Source organism: Juglans regia, chromosome 7, assembly GCF_001411555.2.
Source record: "Juglans regia cultivar Chandler chromosome 7, Walnut 2.0, whole genome shotgun sequence".
Lineage (NCBI taxonomy): Eukaryota > Viridiplantae > Streptophyta > Magnoliopsida > Fagales > Juglandaceae > Juglans > Juglans regia.
Window position 1 is genome coordinate 12,382,217 of NC_049907.1, and position 13,285 is coordinate 12,395,501.

At 37.3% G+C, this 13,285-nt stretch overlaps 1 protein-coding gene across 2 annotated transcripts; it reads left to right on the forward strand.

Moving 5' to 3' along the window:
* Nucleotides 1-785: 785 nt before the first annotated feature.
* On the forward strand, nucleotides 786-4,225 carry LOC108992616 (RNA-binding protein 38-like). 2 transcript variants are annotated; one of them, XM_018967218.2, is made up of 7 exons: nucleotides 786-1,245; nucleotides 1,875-2,057; nucleotides 2,174-2,306; nucleotides 2,703-2,811; nucleotides 2,903-2,939; nucleotides 3,036-3,282; nucleotides 3,408-4,225. In XM_018967218.2, exons 2-7 carry the CDS (start codon nucleotides 1,875-1,877, stop codon nucleotides 3,503-3,505), a joined length of 807 nt encoding a protein of 268 aa, XP_018822763.1. In that variant the 5' UTR covers nucleotides 786-1,245; the 3' UTR covers nucleotides 3,506-4,225. The 2 variants fall into 2 exon arrangements, with proteins under 2 accessions (XP_018822763.1, XP_018822762.1); XM_018967217.2 differs by lacking the exon at nucleotides 786-1,245 and having other exon boundaries at nucleotides 1,393-2,057.
* Nucleotides 4,226-13,285: the final 9,060 nt, after the last annotated feature.

Genomic DNA, 13,285 nt, shown 5'->3' on the forward strand with positions numbered 1-13,285 from the left:
GTTGAAGAGGGGATCGGGTGGGTGCGGCTCTAGCATTTTTTTCCATGGAGTGTGTACATGGCACACTATTATTGGCTGGTGTAAAAAGCTCTTGTAAACCCATCAAGTCCCAAGTTTTTCTCATCTTTTTATCCAAGTGTTCTTCACCTTAAAAGATGCATGATGACCAATATACCGTATTTTTTTAGAGTTATGCTTTTAAGTTAGAGTAATAATATTCATAAAAAAATTGTTTATTTTAGTTACTTTTTTAAGAGACAAAAAATAAATAACATTTTATATTAATCACTTAAATAATATTTATTTAAAATATGCAAACATAATAGGTTTGTTACTAGAGACCATAGAATTAAAAAAAAAAAAAAACCTCTTAAAATTATATTTAAAAAAAAAAAAACCCTCCTCGGAGATATAATGGCCCATCAACTTGGTTTTAAATCAATAATAAATACAAGGTCAGACGTTGATGACCTATTCTATGCTAGTGTGGTGCCTGTAAAGTAACGTTGGGAGTAAGATTATTATTATTAAAGAGATTCCAAACAATGCATTGACTGTTTTGACAAAAATCTTGAAATCCAGAAGAATCGAATCGATGATGTACAGTGCAGGTGAATGTCCGATCCATATTGTTGACGTTGAAGGACAGTACACTAGTGGAAGTAGTGATGGCTAACACTTTGAACAAAAAGGGCAATTTCGGGTATTCAGTAGGAAGCCCTAAATCGGAGGTTGACCTTTGGCTTCATTATCAAAAAACCAGGGGTGCTCCCAGAATTGCTCTCCTCCTCCTCCTCCTCCTCCATTTTACCCTCTATTTCTTTTCTTTTATTTTTTCGAGGTTCGTGCCAGAAAGTTTTAAGGGAATTGTTGAAGCTGTAGAGAGGCTGTCAAAGGAAAACCCAAACACAGATAAAAGAGACAGAGATAGAAAGAGCCACTCGCCTCGCTGAAACGGTTTGGTTTTTGAGAGAGAGAGAGAGAGAGAGAACGCGCGCGAGTGTGTATGAAAGGGTATAATAATCTGAGAGAGACCCACCAAATGCCATAAACAGAAGGGGCAGGCAATATCAATTATCATTTATAATAAAGAGTGGGGTAGGACCGTAGGAGAAAGTAAAAAATAGAAGGTTGAATACAGAGAAGCAGAGGTTCCATGGCTGCAGCAGACCCACCTCCCACAATATATTATTAACATGAATAATAATATACTGAGGCAGAGAAAGTGGTGATACAGCAAAAAAGGTCAGCCTTTTGGTCTTTAATGTAGATATCTCATTGGACAACCTCTCCATGTATACCATTGTCGTGGGCGCCCACTAGCATCTCTTTTGTCTTTCTCCTTTTTCCTCTTTCTCTTTCTCTTTCTTTATAATCTCTCTGTCTACAAATATTAATCCTTTGTGTGTGTATTAATATTTTCTCAGGAAGTTTTTATTTTTATTTTTTGTTTCTTTCTCTTCCTCGGCTCTTTCCATCCTCATCAATAATGATTTTCTCGTTAGGGGTATCGTTTTTGAGGAATCTGAGGAGTTGTTGTTGACGCTTTGGAAAAAGTGGCAGCTATAGGCCCTAAAAAACATGACGTTAAAAGAAGAAGAAAAACAACAAGCTGAATCACAAGTGCACGAGTGTTCGTGATTATGTGTTGATGTGATCTCTGGAAAATAAATCGGCTCTTTTCTGGCCTTTATTTCCAAAATCTCCATTTTTTCCCTCTCTATCTCTGTGTTGTGGGGGTTATTTGGGATTCATGTTCTTAGGAGTTTCCGTCTAATTCCTTTTTCTTGATTTTTTTTGGAGGTTTTACACTTTTGCTTTCCTTCGAATCTCCCTTTGTGAAATTTCTCATGTCTCAACAAAGGCAATTTCAGATGGTGGGTGGTAACAATCCCGGGCAGTACAATGACACAACTTTTACCAAAATCTTCGTTGGAGGGTTGGCTTGGGAGACTCAAAGGGATACAATGAGGAGATATTTTGAGCAATTCGGAGAGATCCTAGAGGCTGTTGTCATCACAGATAAAAACACTGGGAGATCCAAGGGTTACGGTTTTGTAAGCCCATTTCTTTTCCTTTCAATCCTTTTAGCTTTTGAATGTCAGTTTTCTATGTTTCCTTTCATTTGTTTCTATGATTTGGAAAAAGCAAGTCTATTCCTTTGTCTTCTTAGGTTACGTTTAAGGATCCAGATTCAGCCGCAAGAGCATGTCAAAATCCATCTCCTGTCATTGATGGAAGAAGAGCAAACTGCAATCTGGCATCTCTTGGTGCACAGAAGACTCGTCCACCAACTCCTCAACAAGGTCTCCGTTTTCTTCATTTCTTTTTCCCTTTTTTGTTATGTCACCAGATTTTGGTATATATAGACAGTAATGATCCTCAAGTATTCTTCTGATATGGAATCATGAAACAATGTGATATGACCAAGGTTTGGATTACAGGGTATTCAACCTTCATCATGCTTTTTCGATTCTCACAGTGTGATTTCCTTTCATCCGGCTCTCTTTTTTATTCCAAACTGAGAAAGTTTTCTCTTTTATTATTTATCAAGCTTTCAGAAAATAATTTCACTGAATATTCTTACTTTCAAAAAAAAAAAATTCACTGAATGTTTATTTGATGCTAAAATGAAATATATGGGGATCCGAAGGCCCTAGTCTACAAAAGAATTTAATTTTGTTTTGAACATAAATTTTCAGGTTCAGGGCGGTTTGGACGAGCAACTGGCGTAGTTACCCCACCTGCTTATCAGAGCACATATTACCATCAACCTACGGGTCAATACACTTATCCTTATTCGGCTTATGGGTAAGCAAGAAAGATCAAAGAGGAAAATCTTAGTCTGATATTTTGTTCTCATTTTTTTTTTCTTTTAAAAACCTTTTTGGTCAACTCTCAGGTACAATGGATATTCCCATGATGCTATGTATCCCACGGTTAGTAAATAATGTGTATTCATTCATATCTTACAAATGGTATATACCAATTTCATTTCATTGCTTGATTTTGAGTTTTGATGGAGCTATCCCCAGAACTATTATAGTGTTTATGGAAGTCAACCATCCTCTCCTTACTATGCCACAACAAGGGCAGCAGGGCCACCTGGGATGTTCCATAATTTGTACCCATTCTATGCACAATATGCACAAAGTAGCCAGCCTCATGGTTTTGGAGTCCAATATCCCCAAATGGTACAGTACCCATATTTGCCTCATCACTATAGCTCCACTGGGATACTCTCTCTTCCTTCTTCAATGGCAATGCAATCTACAGTCACAGGTGGGTACATTTAAGCCATTCTCCAATTTTATTTAAAGTGAATGATAATCTATTTTAATTGATTGGTTGATTGGAATACATTGGCGTTGAAAATAACTGGAGAATTCAAATTCAAAATACAACAGGTGTAGCAGCAGCAGCAGCAATATCAGGGGTGACCGGAGCAGGTGCAAGTGCTTCACAGGCCTCCGGAACAGCTTCTGAACAGAATTCATCAACTTAGTCTCAACTGGGGAATAACAATTTCTTGAAAGACTGACAGCTTGGATAGAAGGGTGAAACGCGCTGCAGACGAAAACAGGGAAAAAGTGAATAGAAAAAAAAAAAATAAAGTTACTAATTCAAAAGGATGGCTGATCAATTAGACTAACAAAGGAAAAAGGCATCCAAGAATCAAGCGTGGAATCATTCATTCATGGAACGGCACAGAGATATGTTCAAGCTTGTTCCACTAACAGTCTTTGCTTCGTTATCAGCTCATCATGTTCATTTTCATCATCATACTTGTTTTGTTTATGACAATATGGGGCCCTTTAATTGTTTGAATAGCCGTTAGCATTAGGATAAGAACCACCTCATTCATTTATGCATTGGGAGGTAGAAACTGAATATTGGCTTTGGATTCTACCTTTTAGACTAATTTGCTAGATGGTAACGTCTTGGAGCAGAGAGCATCCAATGACATGAACCTGTTTATATTGGCATTTAACGGGCGCAAAAGATTGATTTTATGTCTTTTGAACCCCGATTGGCTGGTCAAGTTGAAAAGGGCGAGCTCGGATAGCTCAGCCATTTTGACTTGTAATTTTTCTTTGTTTGTTCATTCTTCCATGATTGGGACGTTATTTTTCTTTTAATGTTTTAAGGAGATGGGATTAGTTGAGAAAAAAGAAGATTGTCTCTTGGCTTGTCTTTCTTACTGATAATCACAGCTTATTTTATCTTCCATCTTTCACTTTCACTCACTCATTGTGGTCTTTCTTTTCCATAGCCACACATCTTTTGGCACTGTGTTTAGAATCCAAGGGGATCTCAGTCAATGGGCGTTGCTTCTTTTTATCTTTAAAAGTTGTGCATGCAGGTAGTGCAGCATGTGCATGCCTGTGATTCTTTAACTATTTGTATTTTTTTTTGAACTATAAGCATATGTATTATATATATATAGTCCTAATTACTGATCAAAGGACACTTTTCAAAAGAGAGAAAAAATGTTGGATGAAAGGGGAAGATCATGAGTAATAGATATTCAACTTTTACCTTCGTCAAAATCCTCTTTCGTCGTTCTCTTCCGTAATGATTGTACCCCACTAATCCCATTTCCCTCTCACCGCTTTGGTCTGAGAAAAATTATTATAGACTAATGTTATTTATAGTGGTAAAATGTGTAAGTGACGTACAGTTGTTTTAAAAAAATAAAATTTATTATTAAAAAATTAATTTTTCTATATAAATATCGTATGTATTTACTTTTTTTTCAAAGTGATTATATAGTCTTTTTACATTTAAGACTGTTAATGCGAGTAAGGAAACCAAATCTGTAGATGTAATCTAAAAAAATAAACAAATAAATATTAAAATATTCCTTTTGTTTTTATATGTATATATATTTTTTTCCAAGATGCCCTTTGTGTTTTCATTTTTATTAGTTTCAACCTTCGGTCTGAAAAATTATTAATTAGATCATTAAATCCATATCCATCAATTAAACCAACAACTTTGCCACGTGCCCCTTAAGCCATATAACACTCAATTAGAGCGTGTTGCGTATCAAATATTCGACAAATTAGCACTAAAACATAAAATTAGAAATTTTACCACCGAACATGATAAAGGCTCAGAAACCTCCTGGAGTGGACTCGAGAAGGCCACAACCTTGTAGGGTTGCTAGTTAACCACAAAGGGCGGTTCTCTAGTAAGCCATATGATACCTAAAACAAAAGCGATAACGTTTCATTTAAGCATAGATTTTATTTTCTTAGAAAAATGAAGAAATATTTTGTTCACAAAGAAATCTATAAATTAATTAAAAAATATTAATATGGCTTGATGTAATATATCACATTATAAAAATTATTTTTACTACAAGTAATAAAAATAAATACAATACATCACATCTCGTCATATTAATTTATAAATTTTATTTTTATGATTATCTATAAATTTAGAAAAATGCTTGATGCAGTCGGCGTGCGTAAGCGCAGGGGAATCGATGCCCCCGTGTAAAATGAAACACAATTGTTTCATTTTAGCGATAAAACGAATCGTTTCAACTTTAGCCTCCTTCCCTTCGTCTTCCCCACAAAATTCTCCCCACTTCAAAGATCATGAACTCTGCCTTCCTCAGTCTTCCGAGCCACGAAGCTCTGCCTCTCCCTCTTCACCTTCGTCTTCCCATCAGTTGTTCTGCCTTCCCACCTTCGTGTTCTCCATGAAATCCTTCTCACTTCGAAGAGAACAAACTCTATGTGAGGTATAGAACTAGGGCCTTAAAAACCCAGAGAATGGGTAAGATTGCCAGCTCAACATCACTTCCATCAATGGTTTCTAACCCTTCGTAGCTTACAGGCTAGTGTTAGAAGCTCAAGATTGGAGACAAATCTTCTTTAGAATGGAGCAAATACATACATGAAGGGGAATTACTTCACATCTTCCTGGAGAATGGAGCAAATACACATGAAGAATCACTTGACGAAGCCACACGAAATGGAGCAAATTGAAATAAAGTCACTTCACATACAAAAATACCCCAACTTTTTTGTCAAAGTTTCCTCCCATCTCCTCTCTCTCTCTCTCTCTCTCTCTCTCTCTCTCGGGTTAGGTTCTAATTTCCATCTCCCCTCAGTCAATCAAACAACTTTACCATACCACCACGGTATGGATTGGTATATGACTCAAAATAAACGCAGAAACAAAGAGCCTAGTAGTTTTCATTTTCCCCATCCTTTTCTTTTGTTTTTCTTCTATTTTTTTCACTCGTCTGATATCTTTATAGAGCTATCTCAATCTGCAAAGCAGTGGCATTGAACTCCACTTGTTGTTGCTGCTGTTGTGTGAACCCAACCTCCCACCTTGGCTTGGCCATGGCTCCATCATGCACAAGCACAAAGAAGACCTAGACGAGATGCCTTTCTCATTTACAAGAAGACGCAAATAAGACGAACTCTGAGAGATTTGAGAGACCCAAACGACGCCCAAGACCCACACGAAGAGTTGATGCCTTTCTTCTCACTCTCTGCGTTTCTCTTCTCTTTTTTTTTTTGTCCTTTTTCTTTTATATTTATTATTATTATTATTATTATTATTATTATTATTATTATTATTATTTAAAGCCGTCTGCACGCCGCTTACATAAGGCGACTGTACGTAGCAGCTTTGATAAATTTAACATTTTTTTACTTAAGAGTCCATTTTGTTAGCATGCATCACAAATTGGGCCTTCCAGGCCTTGATTCATTATATAGTTGGAGTTGAGGCCAGGATTCTTCTTGTATCTTGTCAAGGGCCAAGGCCACTTTAGACTTTTAAAAAGTAAAGGACTGCGTTTAGATGTTGAGCTGAGCTCAGTTGAGTTGAGTTGAGTTGTTTAATAATAGTAGTGAATTGATTAGTGAAGGGAGTTTTGTGGGACCTATCTAAACTGAGTTTAAAGTGTGTTTGGATGTTAAGATGAATTTAGTACTTTTTATGAAAAATTAAAAAAAAGTTGTGGGTCCCACGTATAAAGATGTTTTAAGTTGAAAAAGGTTGTTGGTCACACTTGTAAAAAGGTTTTGAGTTGGAACAATTTTAATAATTTGAGAGTTGAATGTTTGGATGTTAGACTCAACTTAATAATAGATTGAACTCAGTTGAGCTCATCTGGGTTTGAGAACTAAACGTAGCCTAAAGGATGAAGGCGTCACAACTTTGATGAAGATATTTTGGATAACTAGAGCAGCAAATAGAGCTCTCTGTCAAATGCGGTTACAGAAGCACACACAGTACTACCTAGTGTGATCTTTCTTCCGCATCAAGAAAAACCAAACAGTTCCTCTTCGAACCGGTGTCACCTAAAAACCCTACTTATCGAAAACCAATTAGAACATGCTACGTAGGTATTTCTTTGTAAACCAGGTAGGGCGTATGGAAGGGAGCACGAAAAATCCCTTCCCGTTCGAGCTCTAGACCAGACCGAAAACCCCTACCCTTCGTCTCTCTCTCTCTCTCTCTCTCTCTCTCTCTCTCTCTCTCTCTCTCTCTCTCTATGCTTAGCAATTTTGAATCTCCTTCGTATACTAGAGACTGGATGAGACTTATCGAGGCTTATGTATAGTTTATTGCCAGTTCACGACAACTTCTCATGAATTGTACGTGTAGTTGTGGATGCTTGAATAATCACGGAGACGGGAAGAGCATTCCAGATTGGGAGAAGTTGACTATTCATTGCAATTTGGATATAGCAGAAACTAGCAAGAAGTAAATCGAGTGCATTCTTTTGTACATAATCCAGTCGGGTCCCCACCCCCTCCATTATTCCCTGATCTGAATCGGTTCTGACAGGGCGTCTAATGCCCTCGACACAACGCAAAAATTAATAAATCTTTTTTTCTCTCTTTTTCCTTTTTTTTTTCTTCTATTTATCTGTCTGAAATTGATGGATTTCTAAGTTTGGCTGTTGATTCTCGAATAAAACTTCAAGAATCAAGAAGTGAGGGAGATCAAGAATGAAAAATATGTGTTATGCCTGTATCTATCACTTAGATTTCAATCCAAGAATTCTTACCTTGAGCTGCTTGGCAATGTTTGTCTATGTTTAGATTTCTATGTAAATGTAATTGGATTAATTGGTTTCGTGGCGTCTACCTCAATGTCTTTTTTGCAGTTCTCGGAGGTCACGAGACAGAAGGAGAGAAATGAAGAGAGCATAGAGATAATGAGGGATCGACAGAGAGAGTTGAGAGAGCGGGATCGAGAGTGAGGGAGCAGAGAGAGAGGGAGTCTTGAAGATTCAGAAAGGGAGAGAGAGCAGAGAGAGCGACATCGAGAGTGAGAGAGCAGAGAGCAGAGAGAGCGGGATCGAGAGTCTTTTGGCTTCAGAGGGAGGAAGGGGTTTCGGTGTAATGCATATCCTTAATTCTTTCGTGAACCGCACACGTGGCAAGTTTTGAATTGACCTTCGATAAATGAGGTTTGCCGGTGTCACCTGCAGGAAGGTTTTCTCAAAACCAAAATGGTATTGTACCCAATTTGCTATTAAGAAATCATTTGACCCGCTAGCTACTCTCCTTCGCCATCGATCTTCCCAATTCCTTGTATTAGCGACAATCTGACAATGGCTCATCAACATCCAAGGACAAAGTCAACACTACATCAGCTTCATCATTAACTCTCATAGATCACGTACAAGCTAGCTACCACAACTGAAGCTACCATGCATGGCAGTGATATCAAATAGTAAGCTACCACCTTTTCCTTTCATTGTTAATACAGTTGTCTATATCACGTGATTTCAGTTTTATACTTTGTATATATACATAAGTGTGCGAGGAAAATGTAATTCGTCCAAGCCCTGACCCAAGCTTGTCGAAAAGTCCAACCTGCTTGAACGAACGACTTCGTTTTGGTAAGTTTTTTCCCTCCTGATTTTTCTTTTCAATCCATCTAAGTACAAACATTTTGGCAGACCGAATCCAAGCACCAAGCTGACGTGGCAGCAACTTATATATATATATATATATAAACCAAGAAAGAAAAATACGAAGAGAAGAAGAAGAAACATCGCTCTCCTTTGTCTCAGTTCCAGTTCAAGAAAAATCAGCTATTTTCATCTCCTCTCTGTCTCCCCTCCCCCAAATCCCATATTCGCACCTTATTTTCTTTGCTTGTTGGTGGTGCTCTCTCGTTCCTCCCTTAGTTGCAGATTAGCCGATTTCCTCTGCGACCCACCTCCTATTTAACTGTTGAAGATCCTGAAACTCCAAAATATTTGATGCATTTACCATACTGTTTATGGGATTTAATTTATTTGCATCATCCACAAACCATGTCCAATAACCATATTTAAAAGATATACCACCTACACTCTCATCCCTTTGGCATTTGCAATGCTAAAGACAATAATGATCAATTTTTATATTTATAAGAAAACCACTACCTATCCCTCAAACTCCATACTGTAGCATACTTGAGCACTTGAGAAATTGCGAACAACTTGAGGTTCTTCTCCTCAAGCATTTGAAACGGAACTTAAATGCACATCTTGAGTCTGATTTTCTAAAACACGAGTTACTATAGAAAAGAAGATGTCTAGCCCCAGAAAAGATTTGCAAAACTGCTTCAGAAGTACTCATCGATAAAATACTTATATCAAACTAATATCAAACTTGGTCCAAAAGAATCCAAAAAATCTCGTTTGGTTCAAGACACCTACATAGTGCACATTAAATCAGAAACAACTATAAATCATCAAAGCCCTCAATGTCCTTAGATTTGTTTCGATAATGTCTAAAGTTAGAGAACAAATTCAAACCAACGTATGGCTTGGCAGTGTTTTCTTAGAAATGCAATGGCAGAGAACAAATGCAAATATTTTCTATATGCAGCGTAAAGTAATTTGAGATTGTAGATGATTCGCGCAATGTCAATGTTTACTCATGTCTCGAATGAAATCCCAAGGAATTGCAGCCTACTCCCTCTCAGTTTTCTAGATTTGCCGCCGCTAGGGGCGCCATGACCGCCACCACACCTTGTCGAGGCTGCCAGCCCTCCACCGAAGCTCCCCCTGCTCCTCCATGCCTAGCCCAAAGCCCTTCTCTCTCTCTCTCTCTCTCTCTCTCTCTCTGTTTTCTCTATTCCATCACTGCCGTGAACCCCTAGCGACGCCACCGGCCACCACCGTGAGCCACGAGCCATCGTTGCGAGCACCACCTCCTCTCCCTAGGTCCATCGACGCACACCCAGCCCTCCCCCACGTATCTTTCCCTCTCCTCTGTTTCTCTCCACCACGGCCTCAACCATGCCCTTCCTAAGCCACCATCAGCTGAGCCATAGCCACCACACCACACCACGCCACAGCCACCCCTCTCCATCTTCTTTCCAGATCTCCTCAGCCACCATGGTCCACTGCTCCCCAGCCCAGCACCACCATCCATGGCTAGTCAGCACCCCATCACTACCTCTTTCATTGTCTTGGACAACCACGATAACCCACCCATAACCGCCCAAACCGGAGGCTTTTGATGCCATAGGACCTTCCTAGATAGCAAGCGACGCAACGAGTCTATCCCGAAGCATGGTATAATTCATCTTCCTTTCCCTCGATAGTTATTTTATTGTGAAGCTTGATTGGCATTGTGAATTGTGTGCTATTGTTGTGATGTGCTATGTGATGTGTTATGAAATGTGGGATGATTGCGTAGTTTTGGAGTGTTCTGTGAATGGTGATGTGAAGTGATGGGATCACGGTGTTGTTTGGAGGTGGTTGGGAATTGTGTAAAGTGTTGGGATAGTTGTGTAGTTTGTGAAGTGGCATAGTGTCAAGTGACATGTTGGGTTTGTGAAGGTTGGGGAATACTGTGAAGCGTGATGATTGTATGGGTTTGAGTTAGAGGTTAGTGTCAGGTGTATGATGCTTGTTTATACAAGCGAGCGCTTTAGTGAATTATATGTTGATCTTAAGTGATAAAAGGTTAAGGTATATGTGTAATTTGGTTGGACACATATACCAAACAGATTTACCATTTGTAATAAATAATCTATTTTAAGCATGAGTACACGACGTTTAAGCCTCAAGATTGGTTTAAAGTTGTGTATTATGCTTGGTTTAGATTATGATGAAGTGTTGATTATTGTATATGAATGGAGGAAGAGATGTATATATTGACTAGGATTGAGACGTATAGCTTGGTTGGCTCAAGTTCTTCGTCGGAATGAAAGGTTTGGTGAGAATAGTGTGATGAAGGTGATAGTGTATCTTAACTTTAAAGGATAAGCACTTGAAGTAGAATGTTGTGTTTGAAAGGTGACCTCAAGTGGGTCCCAAGCTATGGGTTTGAGAATTTAGAAAAGTGATAAAGGAAAGTATAGAAAATGGACTTAGATGATAGAATTTGTCTAAATGAAGCAAGTTCGAGTAAATAGTAGTATTATGTAAGTTCTAAGTTTAAGTTACATATGCATTTGAAAATGGAATGATGTTAAGGTTATGTATGCATGTAAGTTGTCATTTGACATGCACATGAGTGGACTGCATGAAATGTAACTAGCATGGAGTCCATGTAAGTATTATGTTCATACTTTTATAGAGTTTTCTAAATGATATGAAATGAAAAAGAAATCTTTCTCTTTGTGATGTTTTATGAAATGAAATGATGTTCTATGAAAATATGCTATGTATAAGTGTTTAAAGGTATACATATGTAAATGCCTTATTTGGCAGCCCATATTTATGCATCCAAAGTAATAGTTGTATATATGTGAATGAATGTTATATGTAGTAGCTATTGTCTTTATTTTCATGAAATGAATTGTTGAGGTTTATGTTTGATGCTTTAAATCATGTTTAAATGATGCGATGAAAGTGTATTTAAATGAAACTATGAAATGAAATTTAAATGATGCTATGAAATGATGTTTGAAGGATGCTATGAAATAATGTTTACTGATGATGTTTATACTTATGCTTTTAAATAATATTTATGAAATGAAATAGACTGGTGAATGAAATGAATGAAAAGGAAAAGACTGAAATGAATGAATATTTTAAATGTATGAAAATACGTAAACAACTATAATTGAATGAATGAATGATGGTACTAATGGATTGGGTAAATTGCAATGCAAGGTAAGTAGTACTAGTAATGCACCCAGTGTTGTCCCCTGACTGAAAGAGATTCCCAACTTGTGGGTACGAGCGGAATTCGGGTCCAAAAGACCGTTAATCCCAATATACAGGGCGTAATAGTGTGTACCGGCCAGAGAAAAAGTGAAAAGAGTTAAATTGAATGTTGTGTAATCATTACTCTTTATGAAGGATACACAAGATGTGGGGAATGTTTTATGAGAAAGGAAAACATTTTTAAAGAAAAAAAAAAAAAACCCACCTTGTAATGTTTTTAAAGGAAGTGAATGTTTTATATAAGGGTAGTGATAGGGTTACTACCCAAGTGCATTTCAAGTTATTTTTTTTTTTAATTTTTTAATCATTTTATTTTAAGTATTTTTTTAACATCCTTAATCACTAAGAAAAAATTAAAAAAATATATAACTTTACTAATCCTCACTTCTTCCTTAATCATTAAGTAAAATAAAAAAATTAAAAAAAAATCAATACAAAAAGAGTAGTAGATAAGTAGTGGTAGGATAGTAACCATATCATTATTATTTATATAAAGTATGTAGATGAATGATGAATGCATGGAAAAATTTATGTTAGTATACTTTTACAATATGAAGTAATACTTATTGAGTATTCGACCCATTTTTTTTTATGTATATTTCTCCCCCTCTTAGGAAAAAAACGAGAAAAATGTGATAGATGCCTAGGCGGTTTTACATAATGTATGAAAGTAAGTTTTGTAAAATAATTTTTAAATTTAACTTAATGATTTCTGCTGTAAAACTCTCTCTTAAATTTATAGAGTACGTTTTAATTTAAAACATAGAATCTTTTATATCCTGAGAAGAAAAGAAAAAAGTTTTAAACTGGTTAGTAAGTCCCATCTAATTTTTAAAAATTATTTTTTAAAGTTCCGCCAGATGGACGGGTGTTACATTTAGGGGTTGACGAACTCCAATCGTGGACCACCAGCTCTATCTGGAAGACGAAGTCTGTGCTCTCCATGCATTTGCCGAGAAGGCCCACCAAGTTATTTCCTAGTGGGACAAGTTGGGGGCCGATTGCTCTCATTGGGAGTCTTACTCCCATATACTGGAAGCAGATGTCACCAGTCTTTGAGATGAGGTGGCCAATCTGCACCAGGACTTGGAGAAGTCTAAGGAAGAGGTCGCAAGAATCCATTTCGAA

Excerpts from the sequence above, each read along its gene's own strand:
- LOC108992616 (XM_018967217.2), top strand. The coding sequence starts at position 1,851 with ATGTCTCAACAAAGGCAATTTCAGATGGTGGGTGGTAACAATCCCGGG. Across the intron at positions 2,940-3,035 it reads ATGATGCTATGTATCCCACG|AACTATTATAGTGTTTATGG; the intron begins GTTAGTAAATAA and ends AGCTATCCCCAG. Across the intron at positions 3,283-3,407 it reads AATGCAATCTACAGTCACAG|GTGTAGCAGCAGCAGCAGCA; the intron begins GTGGGTACATTT and ends AAAATACAACAG.